This window comes from Arachis ipaensis, chromosome B4 (assembly GCF_059453495.1).
Source record: "Arachis ipaensis isolate K30076 ecotype BB chromosome B4, ASM5945349v1, whole genome shotgun sequence".
In the NCBI taxonomy this organism is placed as follows: Eukaryota; Viridiplantae; Streptophyta; class Magnoliopsida; order Fabales; family Fabaceae; genus Arachis; species Arachis ipaensis.
This window is the reverse complement of record NC_142439.1, coordinates 15,266,407-15,291,353: the sequence shown is the minus strand read 5'-3', so window position 1 is coordinate 15,291,353 and position 24,947 is coordinate 15,266,407. Positions and strand designations below refer to the sequence as shown.

Below are 24,947 nucleotides of genomic sequence, written 5' to 3'. Positions count from 1 at the left end.
CCTCTGAGCTTGTCTAATATGAAACAAAGTTCGTTCTATTTCCGGATCAAAAGGGGCTAAGTTCGGATTCGGTTGTGAACGCGTCATGCAATGAAGGGGAAATGGAATTCATTGTAACGATGAGAAGTTAATCAATTGAGCAATTTACAATGAAGTGCAACTATGTACATATATACATGCTTGCTCCAAAACAATAACATGGCACACTAAGCAAGATCCCCAGCAACGGCGCCATTTTGACAAATAGATTTTTCTGCCGGTATAGAAATTATCAAATGATCAATCGTAGTATAGTCTAAACCGACGCAAAATCCTTCATCAAACAAATCTACAATCTATATCCGAGAGTACTAGTCTCCCGAGTCGTTCTCCCTTGGAATTACCAAAGTGTGCATCTTATTGATTTAGTAAGCTTTGTTGGAATTCTTTGAAGGTTTTAGCAAAGCAATGAAAAACAAACAATCAATTATCAAAAGACTTGGCTTAGGGTTGGCATTAGAAATTCTATCCTTATAGTCCATTCAATGTTGACAACAATTAGGCCTTGCTCCATTTAGTTATCCCCTAGGTATAGAGGAAGGTCAAATGAAAGTAATCAACTTGAGTCACAAGTCCTAGCTTCACCTTATGGGAGTCTAGCTTTATTTAATGTTAAAATAATATATATTGATATCGAAAAATTAATAGTAAAATATAAAAATAATTGTTAACAAAAATTTTGGTAAAATTATAATTTAATAATTAAAAAATTATTGAAAGATATCTTAGAAAAAAATAATTTAATTATTAATTTTTAAAAAAAATATTTTGGTAAAAATATAATTTAATTAATAAAAAAATAATTTATTAAAGAGTATTTTGTTAAGCAAAATTTAATGACAAAAAAATAAAATTTTGGCTAAAGAGTATTTTTGTAAAAAATAATTTATTTTTGTTTGAAAATAGATAAAGTTAACATTAGTTAACATACAAAAATTTAAAATGGATTAAAATAAGGTTTTTTAAAAGTTATAAGAGAGGGGAATATACATTTTATAAATAGAAGGGGAGAAAATGTTATTTTAGCATTTTACAGAAAAAAAGAGTGATATTTTCTCTTATTTTTAATATCTATTTTAATATATAAAATATTTAGTTTTTTTTGTTTTAATAATTAATAATATATATTATTTTTAAATTTATTTTAAAAATATATGTTAAAAATAAGATTAGATATATTAATATATAATAATATTTAAATATATTTAAAAATTTTTTATTAAAATATAATTAAATACAAAAAAATTGTGTATCAAACAAATATTGATAAATACGTGGCTATTATGTCATGACATATCAAAAAAGTGTTTATGTTTCATCAAAATTTATGTTTCTTGTATTGTTGCTAAACGGCGCCTTATTCAATGTTCCTAATATGTTTTGGAGCACTAAAACTCCAAATGAAAATTTTAGGAAAAATTGTAAATTCTGTAAAATTAGCGAATAATTAATTAGTAAATTAATTTTTAATAAAAAATTAGAAATACAAATTTTATAATTTAATTGATTAGAATTAATTAAAATAAGAATTTTGACACTAATTTTAAAGAATTTGGCCCAAAATTGGGCCGAACGAGCTAAACCAGTCAAATCGGACCCAAAATGAGCCCAAGGCCCAACCCATTCAACCACACTTAATAAAACACTCCTCCTTCTTCCTCCATTCAGCTGAAACGCTGAAACAAGCAATGGGGAGAAGAGAAGGTTTCCAAACCCTAATATCATAATCTAGCCTCCATAACTTTCCGCTCCGAGTTCCGATCGCTGCACTGTTTGCGGCTATGTGTTCTCCGCGTCGAGCTCTACGATTCTATCAGATCAATTTCATTGGTAAGCTTCTCTCTCAATCCAGTTTTTCTACCCCCCTTGATTTTTGAAAATTATGTATGTGGGTGTTGAGATTTTGGTCCTTTCGTGTTATAGGACCCGATTAGCTTGAGAAAAATGCTCACTCTTTCTTATTTGGCACTTGGGTACGGTAATGATCATTAATCCTAGTTAATTCTTTGATTTAGTGAGTTGGGAATTAAATTGGGTATATGACAATTGTGTTAGGTGGATGAATATATGTGAGATGGAGTAAGAATTGAATATACCAAAGGCTTGATTAGAAGCTTGAGAAGCTGAATTGTGGTTAGGAAGGCTTAAAAGCTTGCTTTGTGGAGGTGTCTCGGTTATACGTGAAAATTGGTCAAGGTATGGTTTAGGTTTGGCGTATTTAATATATAATGTTCTGTGAAACCTTAGGCTAGAGGACCATAGGATAAGTTGGAACGGTTAAGCATGCTGATTGTTAGTATTTGTGATAATGGTTGGTGACATAGATTGGGTTTGTGTTGGTGGTTATGGTTATGGTTATGGTTATGCTGGAATTAGAATGCTGTATTTGAATAATGATTGGTTTGTTGGTAAGTTAGTTTGTGCATAATTGGGGGATTGCTCATAGTCTTATTATTTAAAGTAAGAATTTAGGTGTGAAACTGTGTAATATTGATGTATGATGGATGATAGCAGGGTGTAGAATTATGTTGCTATGATAATGCATATTTTAGGACTGATTTTAGGTGTGGAATGGTTGATATTTGAATGATGAATCAATGAAATAGAGGTTGGAAGGTTTTTATGAAAATTGATTTTTGGCCGAACTTCGGAGAGCTATAACTCGGCTTCCGAACTCCCAAATGATTTCAAACTTAATTTGTATGAAAATTGGATTCGTGAAGTTTATGTCATTTGAAAAATGGATGAAAAATGTTTTAAGACGAGAAAGTTATGCACATCGTAAGTTTGGGGTTTAAAATGGAAAAACTGCAGATTTCTGACATAGTAAAATTTTTTATTAAAACGTACGCCCACGCGTACGCGTGACATGAGACTTTTGCGTACGCGGAACCCTCATTCGCATATGGCGGCTACTGCCTCCCATGTATGCATACGCGAATGAGCCTATGCGTACGCGTAATGGGATAAATTTGCATATCCATATGCGTGGCCCCTGTTTTCTGCAAAACTGGATTTTGAGTTTTAAACCGAATTTCAAACTTTTAAATCCCTAATTTCATTCTTTTAGTCATATAATGTAATAATAAACCTAGTAATTAGCTAAAGCTAGGAATTTGAAATAGCTTGGGGGTGAAGTAAAGAGTAAATATGATGAATCATATGAGAATGATGTGAAGGTATGAGAAGTTGATGATGACATAGCAATGATGAATGGTTGTGAAATGATTATAAATGACTGTGAATGATATGATGTTTGATGATTGAAATGAGATGGAATGAATAAATGTATGTTTGAGATACCTGGGTAGTAACAAGGATGGTGGTTCGTCCTGCTTGCTCCAGGTCAGTAATTGTGGCGCCTAGGTAGTAGCAAGGATGGTGGTTCATCCCGCTTGCTCCAGGTTAATGTTTGAGAATTGATAATCATCATGCTTGATTTAAATTGAACAAAAGTATGTTTGTGACGCCTGGGTAGTAGCAATGATAGTGGTTTTTTCCGCTTGCTCCAGGTTGAGCTTTTAAACACCCACCTGGGTAGTAGCCGCAGTAATGGTTATTCCACTGGCTCTGGGTTAAACGGGTAGTAGCAAGGGGGTTGTAGCTCAAACTCACTTGCTCTGCATGGGTGTTTCAGTCCATGGTTAGCTACCAGGAGATGTCAGATTGGCTATATAACCAGCAGATGATATCATCAGCCATAGGTCAGGCATACATCATGTGCATAACATTTGTTTTGTTTGCTATGCCTTATTTGGGAGTGCCTAATTGAATATATTATGTTAACTATCGTAATTGCTACTTGATTTACTTGTTTCCTACCCGTGCTTGCTTTTGTATGTTTGTCTATCTTTGATATTTCACCAGAGATGGAGGAATGGAGGAAAGGTGGTAAAGCTTAGTGTTAAGGATAAGTTTTAGGCTAGGCTTAGATACCTTTAGAAGACCACCTTTTTATGGTTGCTGTTTAGTACTTTAAGCTTCATAATCTGAGTGTCGGCGTTCTAGGATTGCCTCTGGCATTCCCAAGACCTTATATCTTATGTGCGTGGCACCTTTACCATGCTGAGAACCTCTGGTTCTCACCCCATACTGTGTTGTTATTTTTCAGATGCAGGTCAGGAGGCTCCTCAATAGGCGTCTGGACTTCTGTAGCAGAGCGGTTTTTGTGTTTTATTTTTTATGTATAGTTTATGTTTATTTATGTACTTAACTCTCCAAAAAACTACTTTATTTTGTACCTCTTAGAGGTTTATGGAGAATCAAGATTTATCCTTGTATTTTGGATTTTGGGATATGTATATATGTATGTGAAAATTCTCCGGCTAGCCTTGGCTTCGCAGGCTGAGTTAGGAGCTTGCCATCTTGTATCATTGACCCTCTATTCCTACTTTCTATTTATCTATACCTATGAACTCTAACTTTCTTTGCACACAAGTAATCTCTTTCTTGAGCATTGTGCTTTTTCTTGGTTTTGCGATTTGTTTCACCTATCTCTCAAGGCTCCTCGTCTATTATTTACTTCCAATATTATTAAAATGTAGATATTTTATTTTAGAGGTCGTAGCGCCTCGCCACCTCTATTTTACATCCTAGGTATAAAGCTCTGTGTGGTAGGGTGTTACATTATGGTATCAGAGCAGTTCGTTCCTGTAGAGCCTCAGGGACGGACTGACTATGCTTTTGCGCATACTCTGAGTGTCTATACATGCTGATTAGGATATTTAACCGATATATGTGGCATGAATGTTCATGAGCATGCATTTGGAACTTTGAAGCACTAAACTTGCGATATTGAGACTTATCACCATGATATCACTTTTTTGGTGTGAACAGGGATCAGATGACGACTCGTGAACGTGGTCGCGGTCGAGGGAGAGATAGGACTAGTAACTTGGAATCTGAGACAACTAAGAATAATCCTACGAACTTTATGATTGCCCTGGAGAACATGGCTGCTGCTATGCAGGCTACGACTGCGGCATTGGGGAATCAAGCCGATAATGGGAATGGTGATGACAGGGGAGATGGGCTAATGACCTTAGCAACCTTCTTGAAGATAAACCCGCCCATGTTTAGAGGGACAACGAACCCCACAGAGGTAGATAACTGGTTTCAGGCAATGGAACAGGCGTTACAAGCACAACAAGTTCCTGAAAGTCAACGTGTTGAGTTTGCAACCTATCAGTTAATGGGTGAAGCCCAGTATTGGTGGCAGAGTACACGACACCTGCTGTAGCAAGACGATGTTGCAATACCTTGGAATGTCTTTTAGTTGGAATTCTACAAAAAGTACTTCCCCAATTCAGTCAGGATGGCTAAGGAACTTGAATTGTTGCAACTGAAGTAGGGTCAAATGTCTGTAACCGAATACACAAACAAGTTTAAGAAATTATGTCGATTCTCCAAGATTTTTTAGGGTGCTCCAGGAGACTTTGAGGAATGGAAATACATCAAATACGAAGGGGGATTTCGGAGTGATATACTGAGTTTAGTGGGTCCGATGGAGATCAGAATTTTCTCAGACTTGGTAAACAAGAGTAGGGTCACGGAAGATTGTTTGAAGAAGGCTGCTATGGAGAGGAATGATAGCCGTGAATGCCACTGAAGAGACCACAATCAGAATTTGGCACCAATGGGCCAGAAATTCAAGCAAAGAGGGAAACAAACAAGGGATACTTCGGAGGAGTTGACATGTCAGAAGTGTGGTCATTACCATCCAGACAGGCCGTGCCGCTTTGGCTTGGTCGTATGTTACAAGTGTGGTCTACCGGGACACGTATCCAGGAATTGTCCCCAGGAAAAGACTCAAGATGGAGGACGATCGAATCCGCAAGATTGAGATAATTGCAAAATTGATATCCAAAAACTTAAATCATAGTATGTGACCTTGAAACCCCGCGTTCATTTACAGCTTACGTCAGGGATGAGGATGTAAGACTGAAAGCGTCAAGCTTAGTGTTAAGCTTCAGTTTTGGTTGAAGAAAATAATGAAAGAAAAATATGTTCGACCGAGTGTTACCCTATGGAGAACACCCATATTGTCAGTAGAAAAGGAAGACTATAGTAGTAGACTGTATGAGAGAGGGAGGGTACCGACGAATCTTCACGATTCGGTCTAGCTTTCCTTTTGTATCTGTAATAGAATTCTATTTCGGATTCCTTTTTTCCTCAAACAATGAATGATTTATCCACTAAACTTCTAAACCTTTACGTGCATATATCTATATTTGAATTTGTCCATCAAGAGGTGAGCCTGAGCTTGTTTTGGTATAAACAAATGATTCTTGAGCCTTGGAAAATTGCTGAAAGTTAGGTGCTCTCGTTACAACTTTGTATCTCTCAAGGTCAGCTGAAACTACTTGATTCAATATGTCTTATCCTTGCTATCAAATGTTTTTGGTCTGGTTTTCTTTCTTAAGGTACACCTAAATTTCTCTTCTTGTGCATTCTATTATTTCAATACAACTCTGATTGACCGTATATAAAACTCTTTCTGATTCCTCACGAATATTGTTCGTATTATTCATTCGTCTTTCGAGCTTAATGTCTCTCTGAAAATCAACTCGAGCCTATATTAGTATCGCATATGAATCATAGCTATAACCATCAAGGTGTTGATTCCTTAGAGTAAGACTTTTGGACGTGAAAATGAGCCTGCGACATTACTGGAAATGCTTGGATATGAATTTTGGAGGAAGGAATGCAAGGTAAGTTAGAGCTCTAAGTTGGATATTGAGAGTGTAGCTGAAGGAGTCAAACTAAATCTAATACAATCTTAAAATGTGGCAAAGACGAGACACAGGAAGCATAAGAAGACGATAGAGAGCTACTAAGAATTTCGAAGTCAAGTAAACCGAAGGAAAATAAAAAAGAGATCGAAGAAAACAAAGAATGAGACCGGGAGAAATGAAGAAACGAATTCGGAAGTACAAGAAGGAATTAGTATGCCTAATGCAGAAAGTGGGAACATAAACTATTGTTCAAAGCCATCAAGAACGGACTTCGATTCAACCGAGGATTGCTAAAATGTATCCAAATTTTGATAAGATAGGGTTGAGGGTCCCGAAGCGATGGATAATGTGGTGACGCGTGTGACTGAATATCTGACCCGTTTGAAGATAAGGAATGAGTACCAAGAGTCATTCGAGATGTGGTAACCATGGAAGGATTCATAATGAAAGTACAAAGGGGTTGCTAATGGTTATGAAAAGGAGTTATTGAGGACTAGGGTAGGAGGTAATACTGTTAGGTAATTGTGGGTCAATTAACCCAAATCTATCCATCCATCAGAGCAAACTATTTACCAGAGATGTCGACGAGACTGTACATTAGGAGGAAGGTGAGGTTTCACGATGCGCTAGACGCCTCTGTATTGATCTAAAACTAGAATATCAAATATCCTACTTCCAAAATTTGATAGCCGAGACAACGAAAGAGCCGAGTTAAGATTCTCACTACAGAAAGCCAACAAAAGAGTTCTGCAAACTTAAAGATAAGACTTCTTAAGTTTGAAGAAGAAAGATACATATTTCTGAAGATTACTTCAACAAACTAGAATTGGATGAGCAATAAAAAAAACCTAAGTCAAACCCTGCTAAGTTGGTCGATTTCAATTATTGAAAAGTGCTGATGGTCAATGGCATACCAAATAGTTTTTTTTGCCGTACCTTTCGAACCTATTCGACGTACTCCACAATACGTAACTTCTGAAACACGTTTCTAAAACAAATTCATGTCTTATAACCTAAGTTAGTTTAAATGAAAGGAAATTGATGTTTCGAGTAATGAAGTCAGCTTCAAGAAACTGAGTATACGAAAGGACTACCCACACCTCTTTTCAGATAACTAAATCTGAATTTCGAGGGCAAAATTCTTAATTAGGTGGGTAGGATGTAAGTCCCAAAAAATTAGTGAATAATTAATCAGTAAATTAATTTTTAATAAAAGAAATTAGAAATGCAAATTTTATAATTTGATTGGATAAAGGTAATTAAAATAAGAATTTTGACACTAATTTCAAAGAATTTGGTCCAAGATTGGACAGAATGGATCGAACCGGGCCCAACCCATTCAGCCACACACACTTAATAAAACACTCCTCCTTTTTCCTCCATTCAGCTGAAACGCTAAAACAAGCCAAGGGGGAGAAGAGAAGGTTTCCAAACCCTAACAGCATAAACTAACCTCCATAACTTTCCGTTCCGAGCTCCGATCGCTGCACCGTTTGCGGCTACGCGTTCACCGCGTCGAGCTCTACGATTCTATCAGATAAATTTCATTAGTAAGCTTTTCTCTCAATCCAGTTTCTCAACCTCCCTTGATTTTCGAAAATTATGTATGTGGGTGTTGAGATTTTGGTCCTTTTGTGTTATAGGACCCGATTAGCTTGAGAAAAATGCTCACTCTTTCTTATTTGGCACTTGGGTACGGTAATGATCATTAACGCTAGTTAATTCTTAAATTTAGTGTTAGGTGTATGAATATATGTGAGATGGAGTAAGAATTGAATATACTAAAGGCTTGATTGGAAGCTTGAGAAGCTGAATTGTGGTTAGGAAGGCTTGAAAGCTTGCTTTGTGGAGGTGTCTCGGGTTATACGTGAAAATCGGCCAAGGTATGGTTTAGGTTTCGCGTATTTAATATATAATATTCTGTGAAACCTTAGGCTAGAGGACCATAGGATAGGTTGGAACGGTTAAGCATGTTGATTGTTAGTATTTGTGATAATGGTTGGTGACATCGATTAGGTTTGTGTTGATGATTATGGTTATGCTGGAATTAGAATGCTAAAGTAGTATTTGAATAATGATTGGTTTGTTGGTAAGTTTGTTTGTGCATAATTGGTGGATTGCTCATAGTCTTATTATCTAAAGTAAGAATTTAGGTGTGAAACTGTGTATTGTTGATGTATGATGGATGACAGCAGGGTGTAGAATTATGTTGCTGTGATAATTCATATTTTAGGACTGATTTTAGGTGTGGAATGGTTGATATTTAAATGATGAATAAATGAAATAGAGGTTGGAAGGTTTTTATGAAAATTGATTTTTGGCCGAACTTCGGAGAGCCATAACTCGGCTTCCAGACCCCCAAATGATTTCAAACTTGTTTTGTACGAACATTGGGTTCGTAAAGTTTAACACGAAAAAGTTATGTGCATCGTAAGTTTGGGGTTTAAAATGGCAAAACTGCAGATTTCAGGCTTAGTAAAAATTTTTGGAAAAACGTACACCCACGCGTACGCGTGACATGAGACTTTTGCGTACGCAGAACCCTCATTCGCATATGGTGGCTACTGCCTCCCATGTATGCATACGCGAATGAGCCTATGCGTACGCGTAATGGGCTAAATTTGCATATCCATACGTGTGGCCCCTGTTTTCTGCAAAACTGGATTTTGAGTTTTAAACTGAATTTCAAACTTTTAAACCCCTAATTTCATTATTTTAATCATATAATGTAATAATAAACCTAGTAATTAGCTGAAGCTAGGAATTTGAGGTAGCTTGGGGGTGAAGTAAAGAGTAAATATGATGAATCATATGAGAATGATGTGAAGGTATGAGAAGTTGATGATGACATAGCAATGATGAATGGTTGTGAAATGATTATAAATGACTGTGAATGATATGATGTTTGATGATTGAAATGAGATGAAATGAATAAATGTATGTTTGAGATACTTGGGTAGTAGCAAGGATGGTGGTTCGTCCCGCTTGCTCCAGGTCAGTAATTGTGGCGCCTGGGTAGTAGCAAGGATGGTGGTTCATCCCGCTTGCTCTAGGTTAATGTTTGAGAATTGATAATGATCATGCTTGATTTAAATTGAACAAAAGTATGTTTGTGACACCTGGGTAGTAGCAAGGATGGTGGTTCATCCCGCTTGCTCCAGTTTGAGCTTTTAAACACCCGCCTGGGTAGTAGCCGCAGTAGTGGTTATTCCACTGGCTCTAGGTTAAGCGGGTAGTAGCAAGGGGGTTGTAGCTCAAACCCACTTGCTCTGCATGGGTGTTTCAGTCCATGGTTAGCTACCAGGACATGTCAGGTTGGCTATATAATTGATAGATGATATCATCAGCCATAGGATAGGTATACATCATGTGCATAATGTTTGTTTTGTTTGCTATGCCTTATTTGGGAGTGCCTAATTGAATATATTATGTTAACTGTCATAATTACTACTTGATTTACATGTTTACTACCCGTGCTTGCTTTTGTCTGTTTGTATGTCTTTCATATTTCACCGGAGATGGAGAAATGGAGGAAAGGTGGTAAAGCTTAGTGTTAAAGATAAGTTTTAGGCTTGGCTTAGATACCTTTAGAAGACCGCCTTTTTATGGTTGCTGTTTAGTACTTTAAGCTTCATAATCTGAGTGTCGGCGTTCTAGGATTGCCTCTGGCATTCCCAGGACCTTATATCTTATGTGCGTGGCACCTTTACCATGCTGAGAACCTCCGGTTCTCACCCCATACTGTGTTGTTATTTTTCATATGCAGGTCGAGAGGCTCATCGGTAGGCGTCTGGACTTCTGTAGCGGAGCGGTTTCTGGGTTTTATTTTTTATGTATAGTTTATGTTTATTTATGTACTTAACTCTCCAAACAACTACTTTATTTTGTACCTCTTAGAGGTTTATGCAGAATCAGGATTTATCCTTGTATTTTAGGTTTTGGGATATGTATATATGTATGTAAAAATTCTCCGGACAGCCTTGGCTTCGCAGGCTAAGTTAGGAGCTTGCCATCTTGTATCCTTGATCCTCTATTCCTACTTTCTATTTATCTATACCTATGAACTCTAGCTTTCTTCGCACGCAAGTAATCTCTTTCTCGAGAGTTGCGCTTTTTCTTGGTTTTGCGATTTGTTTCACCTATCTCTCAAGGCTCCTCGTCTATTATTTCCTTCCAATATTATTAAAATGTAGATATTTTATTTTAGAGGTCCTAGTGCCTCGCCACCTCTATTTTATATCCTAGGTGTAAAGCTCTGTGTGGTAGGGTGTTACAAAAGTCATTGTTTATTATTATTTTTTATATTTTAAATTTATTTAGGCCAAACTTGTATTGTTTAATTTGTTTGCTTTTTTAGGTTTGGACTCAAATGTTAGACTGTTACAATAATAAAAATCATATTGTTTCTTGTAATATAGTATAGATTTGACAAAAAAAAATCTAAGCTATTGTTTACATTTAAACAATATTTTTTTCTATGTATCAATTATTTTCTAGATTTCCGTATGTATAAACATTCTATTAACATTATTTTTGAGAAAATTTCTAAGAAATATGAGGCTTATACATTTAGATATATTAAACTATTAACGTATTAAAATTTTAAAATAAAAATAAATTTCATTTTAGAACGTAGAATAATAATTTTTCATTTTTCCCTTTTGAGAAATAGTGTCAAACACCCATGTTGAGTTTGGAAAACTTCAAATTATTGTGATGATCAAATATTGTTAAAAATATTATTTACAAAATTGTTAATTTAATTTTTGGTTATTATTAACTTAATTACCAATTGGTTATTTAACAAATTTGTTGAATTGTGCAGATTTTGTTATTGGGCAAAAAGAAAATTTAAGCCCAATATGATGACAAGGGTCAGCCTTTGTAAAATAAATTTCAAGCAAAATGGCTGAGTTAAGTTTACTGCATAAGCTAATGCTTATTGGGCCAGGAAACTTGTAACACCCTACCATACAGAGTCTTATGCTTAAGTCATAATTCAGAGATGGTAAGGTATTACGACCTCTAACTATTAAAATTTAGTATGTATAGTAGTGTGAAGAATATTTTTAACTAGGAGCCTTTGAAAAAAAAGGGGTAAAACAAATTCGTAACTCGAAAGCGCAACACTCCGATCGATAACATAACGAACAAAGGATAAACGCGAGATTATATATATATATAAAGGAGTGTCAAAAACATGAATATCAAAACTCATAATCCGGTTGCGAAGATAACCGGTCCGAGCATAGCAATATATACAAGTAAATAAAATAGAAAACCCCAAAAGAAATCCAAAGGGACATAAATACAAAAAACCTATTCTCCAAAATCCCCTCTAAGAAGAGTCATCACAGTTTGTATTATTCAGTGGAGATAAAAGTAGCTAAGCAAAACATATAAACCAAAATAGAGTCCCGAGAACAAGGATCTTCGCTAATCCAGAAGTCTCCAGCATGCTTCAGCGAGAAGCCTCACGTCCTGCATCTGAAAACCACAAAATCCGCATGGGTGAGAACCGCAGTATGGTAACAGTACCTACATATCTAACATGTAATATCCTAGAAAATCCAAAGGCAATCCTAGAACTTCCTCCAGATAAATCAAAGCTTATAAACAGGCTGAACCATAAATGGCAACTGACTAAAGATTCTTCAGTCTAACTAATACTTCCCTTTCCAAATCCTTCAAACCTCCCAACCACCAGCAGGAGTATAATATAGCAGACACAATTATATCAGACAAGAGATATACAATTAGGAACAGATAAGGCATTTAGACAATTAGCGAGTAATATGCAGTCACATAGGCAATCTCAAACAATTCACATAAAATTCATATGATGAATGCCTGTCCCTAATGGCTGATGATATCATCTATCAGTTATATAGCCAACCCGACAAGTCCTGGTAGCTAACCATTGGACTGTCCCTCTGTCGTGCATCCCCAACTCGAGTTATACTCAACATAATCATGATCATAATCATAATCCATATCCATATCCAACACCCTCACTAGTGTATATTCATGGGGGCGAGCTCATCCAGAACTTTCACAGTGTCCGGCCACACTTACGACATAGGGTCAGCAGAGTATCGAGTCTCTACCTGGAGCACGTGGTGGCTAATCACTGCTTTCACCCAAGGAAACTCGTATCTCAGATAGTGGAAGTGCAACATTCATATTTTCATTCAATAGCATATATGCATTTATACTCGGCCATAATCAATAATGGCTTCGCCGAAATCCGGCAATCAACTCAGCCATCCGGCTCACGGTTCAATCCAGAACCAGCCAATTTATCAACAAATACAGCCCTTCGGCTCATGGCACATAAAGCACTTCCACCTCCATCCTCCACATCTCTTATAGTCATCTTTGATCATCATTGATCATAAGTTTCCCCTTTCTTCATTCACAAGTTACCACATTCCCTAGCCCATTTCTCATTGCTAGGCATATCATAATGATTTAAGATATAAGGGGTGAGATCGGAGGCTTAAAAGTGTGAAATTTGGCTTTAAAAACTCAAAAATCAACTTTGGGATGAAAACAGGGCCACGCGTACGCGTCCTCCACGCGCATGCGTGGATGGCCAAAAAGTTAATTGACACGTATGCGTTGCCCACGCGTGGGTGGAAAAACAGCCAAGTGACGCCTATGCGTCAGCCACGCGAACGCGTGGGTGCGTTTTTGTGCCCCAGGCACAAATCTGGCACAAAACAGGCACAACTCTCGAGAATTTTGGCTGGGCAACCATTTCAACACATCGACGCGTACGCGTGGGCCACACGCACGCATGGGCCACGCGCACGCGTGGATGGCGCGTTTTTGACAAACGACGCACACGCGTCAAGCACGCTTACGTGGGGAATATTCTGCTGAAAATTTTTCTAAGTTAAAAGCTGCAGAATTCACAGATTAAACCCCCAATCTCCCAACGGACACAACTTCATCGTTTTAAAACATTTTTCGCCCATTCTTCAAACGGCATAACTGCCCCAGATCCAATTTCATTTTTAAACAAATTTGGTGCAAAACGGGGATCCGGAATTCAAGTTATGTCCCATCAAAGTATGCCTAAAAACCACATTTTCATACAAAACCACAAAGTGCCATTTTCAAACAAACCAATTTCATCCCTTGTTAAAACAACCAAAACATGCCAATTTTAACCCCTTTTGAAATCAATCAAAATGTACTAAAATTCAACATTAAGCCTCCTCAACTCACACATTAACACTTTACCACAATTCACAAAACTACCATCCAACCATTTTACCCACTTCAATCAAATGGCTAAATTACCAACACATTAACATGGCATACATCATTCCTCATTCCAATTTCCAATAACACCATTCCCAATCAACCATCATTATACATAACCCATATCATACTCACCATCAACATGGTTTCACCTTTGATTCAACCTAAATCATTCATCAAGCATATATCACAACATGCATTTTTCTCATATATCACACCATCAAGGCATCAATATTCATAATCACATATATGACCACATCATATATCTCAACTATTCAACAATATCAACAATTCAATACCTATCTTAGGGCCTCTAACCTAAGTTTTCACACCACATTACATTTTAGATACAAGAAACCGAGACCACACCTTAGCCGATTTCCCAAGCTCAACCGGAGCACTTCCAAATCACTTGTCCACAAACTCTCAAGTTCTCAACACCTCCAAGAATAGATTTTTATCACCAAAATCCTTTTTTAAGCTTTTCAAAGTCTTAATCAAGCTCCAATACACATACACACAACCTAAGCCACAATCATCATATCCATACACAATATCTCAATACCCAAACATCATAGAACAACAAATTATACTAGAGTTGAGAATCTTACCACACCCAATGTTCAAGGAGACAATATTAACCTTCTTCTTCAAGAGAGTTGGGTCCTATAACATCAAAGAGCCCAAAATCTCAACACGTATCTCCATGAAACTCAAAATTTAGAGATGAAGAACTGAAATGATTTCGTGGCTTAACTCAAAAATAAAGTAGTGGGTTTTATAGAGCTCTTCGCAGTGAACGCGTGGCCACAAACGGTGCGGCAATCGGAGCTCTAGATCAAAAGTTGTGGTGGTTTGAAGATCAAATGAGAGAAAGAACTTGAGAGAGTGTTCTTCCCTCTTGTGCCTCCATTTCAGCGTGTTTAGTGTCTTAGAGAGGGGAGAGATTGCTGAAATGAGGGTTTTAGGGTTTAGTTATGTTGGGCTAAGGGCCCACTATGGGTCCGGTTGGCCCAGTTTGGCCCGTTCGGTCCAATTTTGGTCCGATTTCTACAAAATTGGTATCGACATTCTTGTCTCAATCTCCTCTATCATATTTAGCTATAAAAATCACATTTTTGACTTTCTAGAATAAATTCTCATTTATGGGTTAATTATCCGTTAATTAGCCGGGTTTTACATTCTACCCACTTAAGATCCAAGGCATGGCGTGGCTGAGATCTTTTCCACTTAAGGCAAGATGTGATGAAGAAGCTTCAAGATCTCCATGCCTAAAGTAGTAGCAATCCATTTCGGTTAGAGTAGAGGATCTCTGAGGTGAAGCTCATTTCCACTTTTGTTCATCTATCACAGAAGGTAGCTACTGGAGCTACGTTGAGGAAGGAGCAAATATGGAATAGAATGAGCTGTCAAGGATCAAAAGTTTATCAAGGGTCAGGAATCCTTCTTGGGGACCAAGACAAGATGGAAGGCTCAGATTGATGAAGCTTGATGAGAAGGAATGAGAGAGAGGTAATTGCATGTTGGTTTTGCTTTCGGTTTCTCTCTCTCTTCTCTTTATCCGAACCTGTTTTCACAATTGAAGAAGAAGAAGGTGGCTTGGTTCAACTGATTTTAACCTTGGAAACTTCTCCTTCTATAATAAGGATGAACGGCCAAGGGTTGAGACAAGGAGAATAAGCACAGAGTTCTCATAGCTACCCAATCTAACGGAAGTTCTTCTCCTTCAATGTGTTCCATTTTGTATTCCTTTCTTTAGTTTTGTCTGTCTGAGTCTCATGGTAAAAAAGGCAAACAGAGTGAGGTTTGTAAGAAAAATCCAGTGAGAGGTAAAAGGCAAAGGGTACAAAATTAAAAAAAAAGCCATATGTGTCTTAGAGGTCCTTTGTACATCTATGTGTTGTGTATCATGATTCTGTGGGAATCTCCTTACAAGTTGGGTTAGCACTTAGCAGTTGAAAGCTTGGTAGGTGACCAAGTCAAGTTCAATTTTGGGTATAGATTCTGGGCTTGTCCCGGATAGGAAAGGGTAGTTCCTAGCGAAGAATTGGTGTCTGTAATCAGTTGATTATAGTGAAATTTCATCATTGTTGTGATGGAGACTGGACGTAGGCTGCATTGCACTTAGCGGCTGAACAGGATACTTCTTGGTGTGACTCTATCTTTCTCTTCTACTCCATTTTTGTTTCTGTTACGAAGGAGACAAAATTGAAAAATATCTCCTGACTGGTTACGAGACAAAAAGAAAATGTCTCGTGTCTGGTTATGAGACAAAACGTAGAAAAATCTCCTGAAGCTATTTTGAAAGGCAGAAAATGATACTCAGAAAAAGGGGCTAAGATTCAACCCCCCTTCTCTTAGCCACTGATTACTATCAATTGATATCAAAGCTTGGTCTCAAAGAGATCAAGCTTTACAGCTTGGATAAAAGATCCTGATGGCGGATAACAGTGGCTCAAATTTGGTTGCCTACACTCTGACAGAAGGGTAGTCAAGCAACAGACCACCATTCTTCAATGGAAAGAACTACAGTTACTAGAAAGTGAGGATGAAGATATTTGTTCAGTCCGTAGACTACAGACTCTGGAAGATAATCCTGGAAGGACCACAGTTTTCAACAATTACAAGTGCAGAGGGTGTGGTTTCACTCAAAGGCGAAGCCGAATGGAATGAGGAAGATAGAAAGAAAGTAGAGCTCAATGCCAAAGTTGTCAACTTGCTCAACTGTGCGGTCAGCTTCGAGGAATACCGACAGGTATCAAGATGCACAACAGCAAAGGAAATCTGGGACAAACTACAAATCACTCATGAAGGCACAACCCTTGTGAAGAAGACCAAAATAGACATTCTAAACAGAGAGTATGAAATGTTCTAAATGAAGGAAGGAGAAACAATAGATGATTTATTCGAAAGATTCAATGTCATCGTTACTGGCTTGTATGCTATGGGAGTCACATATCCTGAATCTATGCTTGTGAGGAAAATTTTGGGATGTCTCACGAAAAAGTGGGAAACAAAAGCAATAGTGATAGCTGAAGTAGCAATATTGATAATATTACATATGATGATTTGAGAGGAAATTTGCTTGCTTTTGAAAACAATTATTTGAAAAAAGATACAAAAAAGAAAGGAATTGCTCTCAAATCTGTTTTTGAAACTCTGGATGATGAATCCAGTGATAACTCATCTGAAAATAATTTTGTTTTATTTGCTAAGAAATTCAGAAAAATGGTGAAGCTGAAGGAGAAAAACAGAGGAAGCAGCTTAAGGAAGAAGGATCTCAACAAAGTAATCTGCTACAACTGTAAAGAGGCTGGACACTTCAAATCTAATTGTCCTAAACTGAAGAAGGAGGACAAGTCGAAAAAGGGAAAGATGAAAGGTCTCATGGATTATTGGGAAGACTTGGAAAATGACTCTGATGAAGATGAAGAATCTGAAACCAAGTCTCAAACCTGCTTCATGGCCGATCACGTAGAGCAGGTAGTATTTCATAACCCTGACACTGAAGACATTCATCTCATGATTGATCATCTCTCTGAAAAAATCAAATGTTTCCTAAGTGAAAACCAAGATCTTGAGTCTCAAATTGCTATATTAAAAGCTGAAAATGGTTTTCTCAAAGATAAATTAAGGGAGGCAGAAACTGTTGTTGATCTTGTTGAGGAAAACAAGCAGTTAAAAGCTGAACTTAAGAGCTGTGAACACCATCATTCTGTGACTGCAAATGTGAACTATTTTGAAGAAAATGAGTGGCTGCATAAAGAGATAAAAAGACTTAAAGAAGACTTAGCCAACTTTGCTCAAAGTTCAGAAAATTTAAACCAACTCTTGGCTAGTCAAAAACCTCTTTATGATAAAGCTGGTTTGGGTTTTCGTAAAACTGCAAAATTTGTTGAAAAACTTTCTTGTACCAACATGGCATCATCTTCTAATAACATAAGGTTTCAAAACCCAATAAGCTTTAGAAAAATAGCAACTCAAAGATTTTATAGATTTTGCAATCGGAATGGTCATTTTCCTATTTAGTGTTTTTTTGGTGAAAGAATGATTGGAAACAAGGTTTATAAAATTGTGTGTGATTATAATGGCTTGGGACAAAGAAGATGGTTTGACATCAAAGGATCCAAAAAAATTTGGATACCTAAGGTCACTTGAGCTTATTTTGTAGGTTTGCCTAGCATCCAAGAGAAAAGACAACATGTGGTATATGGATAGTGGGTGCTCTAGGCATATTACCGGAAAGGCAACATTCTTCATCAAGCTTGATGAGTATGATGGAGGGTTTGTCACTGTCGGTGATAATGGAAAAGGAAAAATAGTGGCCATAGATAAAGTGGGTAAGAGCTTTTCTTCTTTCATAAATGATGTTTTACTTGTTGATGGTTTGAAACACAACTTACTAAGCATTAGCCAATAGGGGTGTTCAAATCCAAACCGATCCAAATTAAACCACTCATCCAATCTAATCTAAACCGAAAACCGATTAAAACCGCACTAATTCGGATTTAATTGGATTCTATTTTTTGCAAACCGCTGGATTGGATCGGATTTCGGATCTACTTTTCATAACTGATCCAATCCAATCCAAACCGCACAATGTGCTATAATATTATTATTTTATTATTATATTTACAATTATATTTATAACATGTTCAATTTGTTATACATTTTTCTATTATTCATGTATTATTATTATTTAATAAATATTTTATGTTTAAAATATTATTTATTTATTTATTTTAACTAACCTATAATTTTATTCCTATTGTTATGTTATCGTTAGCTTTTTAAGATATGTTAAGACTTGTTATGTCATTGTTGATTATTTAAAATTTGATGTTAAGACATGTTATATGTATTTAATTTTTTTATTTAAAAAACCGCAAATCCAAACCGATCCAAACCGCTTGTAATCGGATCGGATTTTCAAAAAAAGTTCATCCAATCCAAACCGCACCGCACATAAATTAAGCGTTCGGATCGGATGACTTTTTCCCTTAAAACCGAACCAAACCGCACCGCGAACACCCCTGTTAGCCAATTATGTGATCTTGGTTATGAGGTTATTTTTAGAAATTGGATTGCTTAGTTATTTGTGAAAAATTCGGTGATATATTGTTTGAAGCAAAAAGATGTAATAATGTGTATGGATTGACTCTTGAGGATCTAAAAGATCAAAAAGTAACATGTTTCACTTCTCTTGAATCTGAAAAATGGCTTTGGCATAAGAAATTGGGTCATGCAAGCATGTACCAAATTTCTAAGCTTGTAAATAAAAAATTGGTTAGAGGAATTCCCAACATTAAATTTGATAAAGATATTACTTGTGATGCTTGTCAACTAGGCAAACAAGTAAAATCTTCTTTTAAACCAAAAGATAGAATTTCCACTAAGAGGCCATTAGAAATGTTGCATGTTGATCTTTTTAGTCCAACAAGGACTCAAAGTTTAGGAGGTAAACATTATGGTTTGGTGGTGGTAGATGACTACTCTAGATTCGGTTGGGTTCTCTTCCTAGCTCATAAGAATGATGCATTTCATGCTCTTTTCACTCTTTGCAAAAAGATTCAAAATGAAAAGGATTTGAAAATATCCCATTTGAGAAGTGATCATGGAAAAGAATTTGAAAATCAAGATTTTGAAAAATTCTGTGATGATTTTGGTATTGCACATAACTTCTCATGTCCTAGAACTCCTAAAAAAATGGGGTAGTTAAAAGAAGGAATAGAAGCCTTCAAGAAATGACTAGGGCAATGCTTTGTGAAAATGATGTACCAAAATTTTTGTGGGCTGAAGCTGTAAATACAGCATGTTATATTTTGAATAGAACCATCATTCAAAAAGGCTTGAAGAAAACTCCATATGAGCTATGGAAAGGGACCCCACCTAATCTTAAGTATTTCCATGTTTTTGGGTGTAAATATTTTGTGCTTAACAATAAAGAAAATCTTGGTAAATTTAATCCAAAGTCATATGAAGGACTGTTTGTTGGATACTCCACCACTAGCAAAGTATTTCAGATTTACCTCAAGGAACATAGAACAATAGAGGAATCCATACATGTATCCTTTTGTGATTCTAACTCTATTCCTAGTGCTGTGATAGAAGATGATGCAGGTTGTAATACTGAGGTAAACAAAGATGTAAGTCAAGTTGATCCCAAGTCTGTCCCATCTGCTGAACCTGATTATCCAGAAACATCTCGTTAGAATGAAGGAGACATTTCTGTTTTGTCTCTTGACCAAGCCAGAGAACCCAGAACAGAGCAGTCAACTGAAACTCATCAAGGCAGAACCATCCCTCAAAGGCCACAAGAATGGAAGTTTTTGAAGGGTTACCCCCATGATTTTATCATTGGTGATCCTTCCCAAGGCGTGACCACTAGATCATCAAGCAAGAAGCAAGTCGAACAAAGCAATGTTGCTTTCTTGTCCCAATTGGAGCCTCTCAATGTAAAGCAAGCCCTTGAAGACCCCTCATGGGTTAAAGCCATGGAAGAGGAGCTTGCTCAATTTGAAAAGAATGAGGTTTGGAAACTTGTACCAAATCCCAATGGTAAGAAGGTAACCGGTACAAAGTAGATTTTCAAAAATAAATTGGGTGAGGATGGTAGTGTTGTTCGTAACAAGGCTAGATTAGTGGCCCAAGGTTACGATCAAGAAGAAGAGATTGACTTTGATGAGTCATTTGCTCTGGTAGCAAGAATAGAAGCAATTAGATTGCTTCTTGCCTATGCTGCCCATAAGAGTTTTAAGATGTTCCAAATGGATGTTAAATGTGCTTTCCTTAATGGCTTTATAGATAGAGAAGTATTTGTGGCTCAACCCCCCGATTTTGAAAGTAAAGAATTTCCAAATCATGTTTTTAAACTATCAAAGGCTCTTTATGGCCTTAGGCAAGCTCAAAGAGCTTGGTATGAAAGGCTTAGTGCCTTCTTGTTGGAAAATCATTTTTAAAGGGGAACCACCGATACAACTTTATTTATAAAAGCATCTAATGATGATATTTTACTTGTTCAAGTTTATGTGGATGATATAGTGTTTGGTTCGGCCAATGAAACCTTGTGTGAAGAGTTTGGAAAACTTATGACTAGTGAGTTTGAAATGAGTTTGATGGGTGAATTAACCTTTTTTGTTGGTCTTCAAATCAAACAAACTCCTAGTGGTATTTTCATTCACCAAGGTAAAATATTCAAAAGAATTAATCAAGAAATTTGGCCTTGAAAATTCCAAACCTATAGGAACACCTATGCATCCAAACACTAAACTTGATAAGGATGAAAGTGAGAAAAATGTGGATGAAACACGGTATAGAGGAATGATTGGCTCACTTATGTATCATTAGATACATTAAGGGAACTTATGATTTTGGCTTATGGTATCCTAAATCTGATGAGTTTTGTGCAGTAGGTTTTTTGTGATGTAGATTATGCGGGTGATTGAGTGGATAGAAGAAGCACATCCGGAATGTGTTGCTTCCTTGGCAGCTCACTCAACATGTGGTCAAGCAAGAAGCAAGTCACTGTTGCACTATCCACGGCTGAAGCTGAATACATATCTACCGCAGCTTGTTGTTCTCAATAAATTTGGTTAAAAACTCAATTGGAGGATTATAAATTGAAAATCAATAGTATACCTTTATTTTGTGATAATATGAGTGCAATAAACATTTCTAAAAATTCTGTTCTGCACTTTAGAACTAAGCACATAGAAGTTAGATATCATTTTATTAGAGAACATGTGCAAAAAGGTACTATTGATATTCAATTTGTAAATTCCAAAGAGCAACTGGCTGACATATTCACTAAACCTCTATGTGAAGATAGGTTTGTGATTTAAGGAGCAGTTTGGGAATAATGGATTTAAACTGTGTTGAAAAATTGTGATTTTTATGTTTCTATTGGTTTTTGTCTCGTAGGTAGCAGGGAGACAAATCTGGGCAGGTGATGATCAAGCTATGAAACAGGGGGAGACTGAACCTTGGTGCCCTCTAACTTAAGCCCAACCCAACTACTTTGATCCATTCTATGATTATGGCCCACTTTCATTTTTTGTTTTCATTAAAATTATTTTTTAAATATTTTTTTTGGAAGGTTATCACATCATATCTTTTTGGGGGGAGTTCATGTCAAATCAAAATCTTTTCCCTTATTCTCTCCCACGTCTCAAGGAAAAGATCTTTCAGTTACTTATTTTAATTTTTAAACTTTCCTTGAAAACGGTTTTCATTAAATGCTCTTCTCTTTAAATGACATTCTCTCCACTAAGTATTTAATGTGATTAAACCTTTCTCCACCTTCCATCTTCTTCGACCACTCCTCACCTTCTCTATATCTACTTCATCTTCCATCATGAGAAAGAAGTTACCTACTAGAAGAAGCAACTGAACCCCCTCTACCAAAAAACCTCTATCTTCCTCTACCCCTCAAACTCACACACATATCCATATTCACTCTTCTTCACCCTCATCTCCATCATCTCACTCAACTGATTCAATGAGGAAGAAAGTCATTCATCCAAGAACCGTCTGAGTCATCACCAACCCCTTCACCTCCACGGTACTCAACACCCCATTACTCTGGCCGAACTGCACCCTCTCAGCGTTTGAAGGGTTATATTCTTCACAACACTCGAGAGCCACCAAACTTGGACTCACTAGATTTTAAAAATAAGTTTGAGAACAGGGTTTCGACCATAAAGGGAGGTGGAGTTCCTGAATCCATGAAAAATAAAAAGGGAAAAAGCTCAATGACAAAAGGGGAAGAGAGTAGAAAAAAGGGGCTAATCTAATAATACATATCAGATTTTTGATGACTGATATCAGTTTTCAGATGATTATTGTCTGCCAATTTTTTGATCTGATATGTTGGATGAGCTTTATGTTGCTGGATATTTTTGCTTAATTGAATTATTTGGCAAGAAAGTTTTAAGAGGAATTATTTGTTTTGAACATGTTGATATAAAGTATATTGAGTCTTGGTTTTTTGTTGTAATGTACTCTGAAAGTACTCAGGCATACTTTATTTTTGTGAATAGCAGGTTATCTAAAAGATAACAAATTTAGTTTTGATCCATCTGCTTAAAAATCAAGTTGTTCAACATGTATTTGTTTAAAAGGTTCCATGTGTTGAGTACATTCAAATAAATTTGGAACTGTTATAAAGCATGTTTTAAGCATGTAACAGGTACTGCTCCCACTGGAAAATTGCACACATTAAAGGGGAGATATGTGTCAAATGAAAAAGGGGAGGATTCAAAATTTTCAAAGGAGTACTCTTAATTATTAACCTTTTTCAATTCATTTTTAATAATGTTTGTCATCAAGGGGGAGATTGTTAAGTTTGGAAATCTTCAAATTATTGTGATGATTAAACATTGTTAAAAATATTATTTACAAAATTGTTAATTTAATTTTTGGTTATTATTAACTTAATTACCAATTGGTTATTTAACAATTTTGTTGAATTGTGCAGATTTTGTTATTGGGCAAAAAGAAAATTTAAGCCCAATATGATGACAAGGGTCAGCCTTTGTAAAATAATTCCAAGCAAAATGGCTGAATTAAGTTTACTGCATAAGCTAATGCTTATTGGGCCAGGAAACTTTTTGAGTAGCCCAAAACAATGCTTCCAATTGACCCAACAATGTGTTGGTCTGAAATTAAAGAGAAAAAGAAAGGAAATGGAGCATGATGAGTTCGGTTACCTACTCCCCCTTTGAAATGGAATTCAAAGTTAATTAAATGGATTTAATTGCATTGGTAACAGGAAAGAGAAAGTTCAAAATTGATTTGATGGCAATTAAGAGTTCGCATGTTACTATGCATAGGGAGTGGAAGATTAACTCATTTTAATTTCATTCATCAATTCCATTGAAAGCCTTTTTTCTCTCTTCTCTCTCTTCTCTCTCTTCAGTTGTCACTTCAACAGGAAAGAAGAAGATGCAATCTATCAGAGAAGATCACAGAGAGGCTAGGAAGAAGCAAGCGGCTAAGGTGATGATGGCCCTTGCAAAAAAATATCCAAGGCATGGCATGGCTGAGATCTTTTTCACTTAAGACAAGATGTGATGAAGAAGTTTCAGGATTTCTATGCCTAAAGTAGTAGCAATCCGTTTCGGTCAGAGAAGAAGATCTCCGAGGTGAAGCTTGTTTCCACTTTTGTTCATTCATCACAGAAGGTAGCTACTGGAGCTACGTTGAGGAAGGAGCAAATATGGAACAAAAGGAGCTGTCAAGGATCAAGAGTTCATCAAGGGTCAGAAATATTTCTTGGGGACCAAGTCAAGATGGAAGGCTTAGATTGATGAAGCTTGATGAGAAAGGATGAGAGAGAGGTAATTGCATGTTGGTTTTGCTTTCGGTTTCTCTCTCTCTTCTCTCTGCCCGAACCGGTTTTGATGATTGAAGAAGAAGAAGGTGGCTTGGTTCAACCGGTTTCGACCTTGGAAGCTTCCCCTTCTATAATAAGGGTGAACGGTCAAGGGTTGAGACAAGGAGAGTAAGCACAGAGTTCTCATAGCTACCCAAGCTAACAGAAGTTCTTCTCCTTCAATGTGTTTCATTTTGTATTCTTTTCTTTAGTTTTGTCTGTCTGAGTCTCATGGTAAAAAAGACAAACAGAGTGAGGTTTGTAAGAAAAAGCCAGTGAGAGATAAAAGGCAGAGGGTACAAAATTAAAGAAAAAGCCATAGGTGTCTTAGAGGTCCTTTGTACATCTATGTGTTGTGTATCATGATTCTGTGGGAATCCCCTTGCAAGTTGGGTTAGCACTTAGCAGTTGAAAGCTTGGTAGGTGACCAAGTCAAGTTCAGTTTTGGGTATAGATTCTGGACTTGTCCCGGATAGGAAAGAGTAGTTCCTAGGAAAGAATTGGTGTCTGTAATCAATTGATTATAGTGAAAT

General features: G+C 36.6%; 1 protein-coding gene across 1 annotated transcript; it reads left to right on the top strand.

Annotated features, from left to right (window-relative positions):
- Nucleotides 1-17,270: 17,270 nt before the first annotated feature.
- LOC148566751 (uncharacterized) lies at nt 17,271-22,043 on the top strand. Its single transcript, XM_088484417.1, has 5 exons — nt 17,271-17,986; nt 18,273-18,382; nt 19,989-20,176; nt 20,255-20,608; nt 21,963-22,043. Exons 1-5 carry the CDS (start codon nt 17,271-17,273, stop codon nt 22,041-22,043), a joined length of 1,449 nt encoding a protein of 482 aa, XP_088340543.1.
- The last annotated feature ends 2,904 nt before the right edge of the window (nt 22,044-24,947 follow it).

Excerpts from the sequence above, each read along its gene's own strand:
- LOC148566751 (XM_088484417.1), top strand. The coding sequence starts at position 17,271 with ATGGTGAAGCTGAAGGAGAAAAACAGAGGAAGCAGCTTAAGGAAGAAG. Across the intron at positions 17,987-18,272 it reads TCATCTTCTAATAACATAAG|GCATATTACCGGAAAGGCAA; the intron begins GTTTCAAAACCC and ends TGGGTGCTCTAG. Across the intron at positions 20,609-21,962 it reads CAAATCCCAATGGTAAGAAG|GTAGCAGGGAGACAAATCTG; the intron begins GTAACCGGTACA and ends TTTGTCTCGTAG.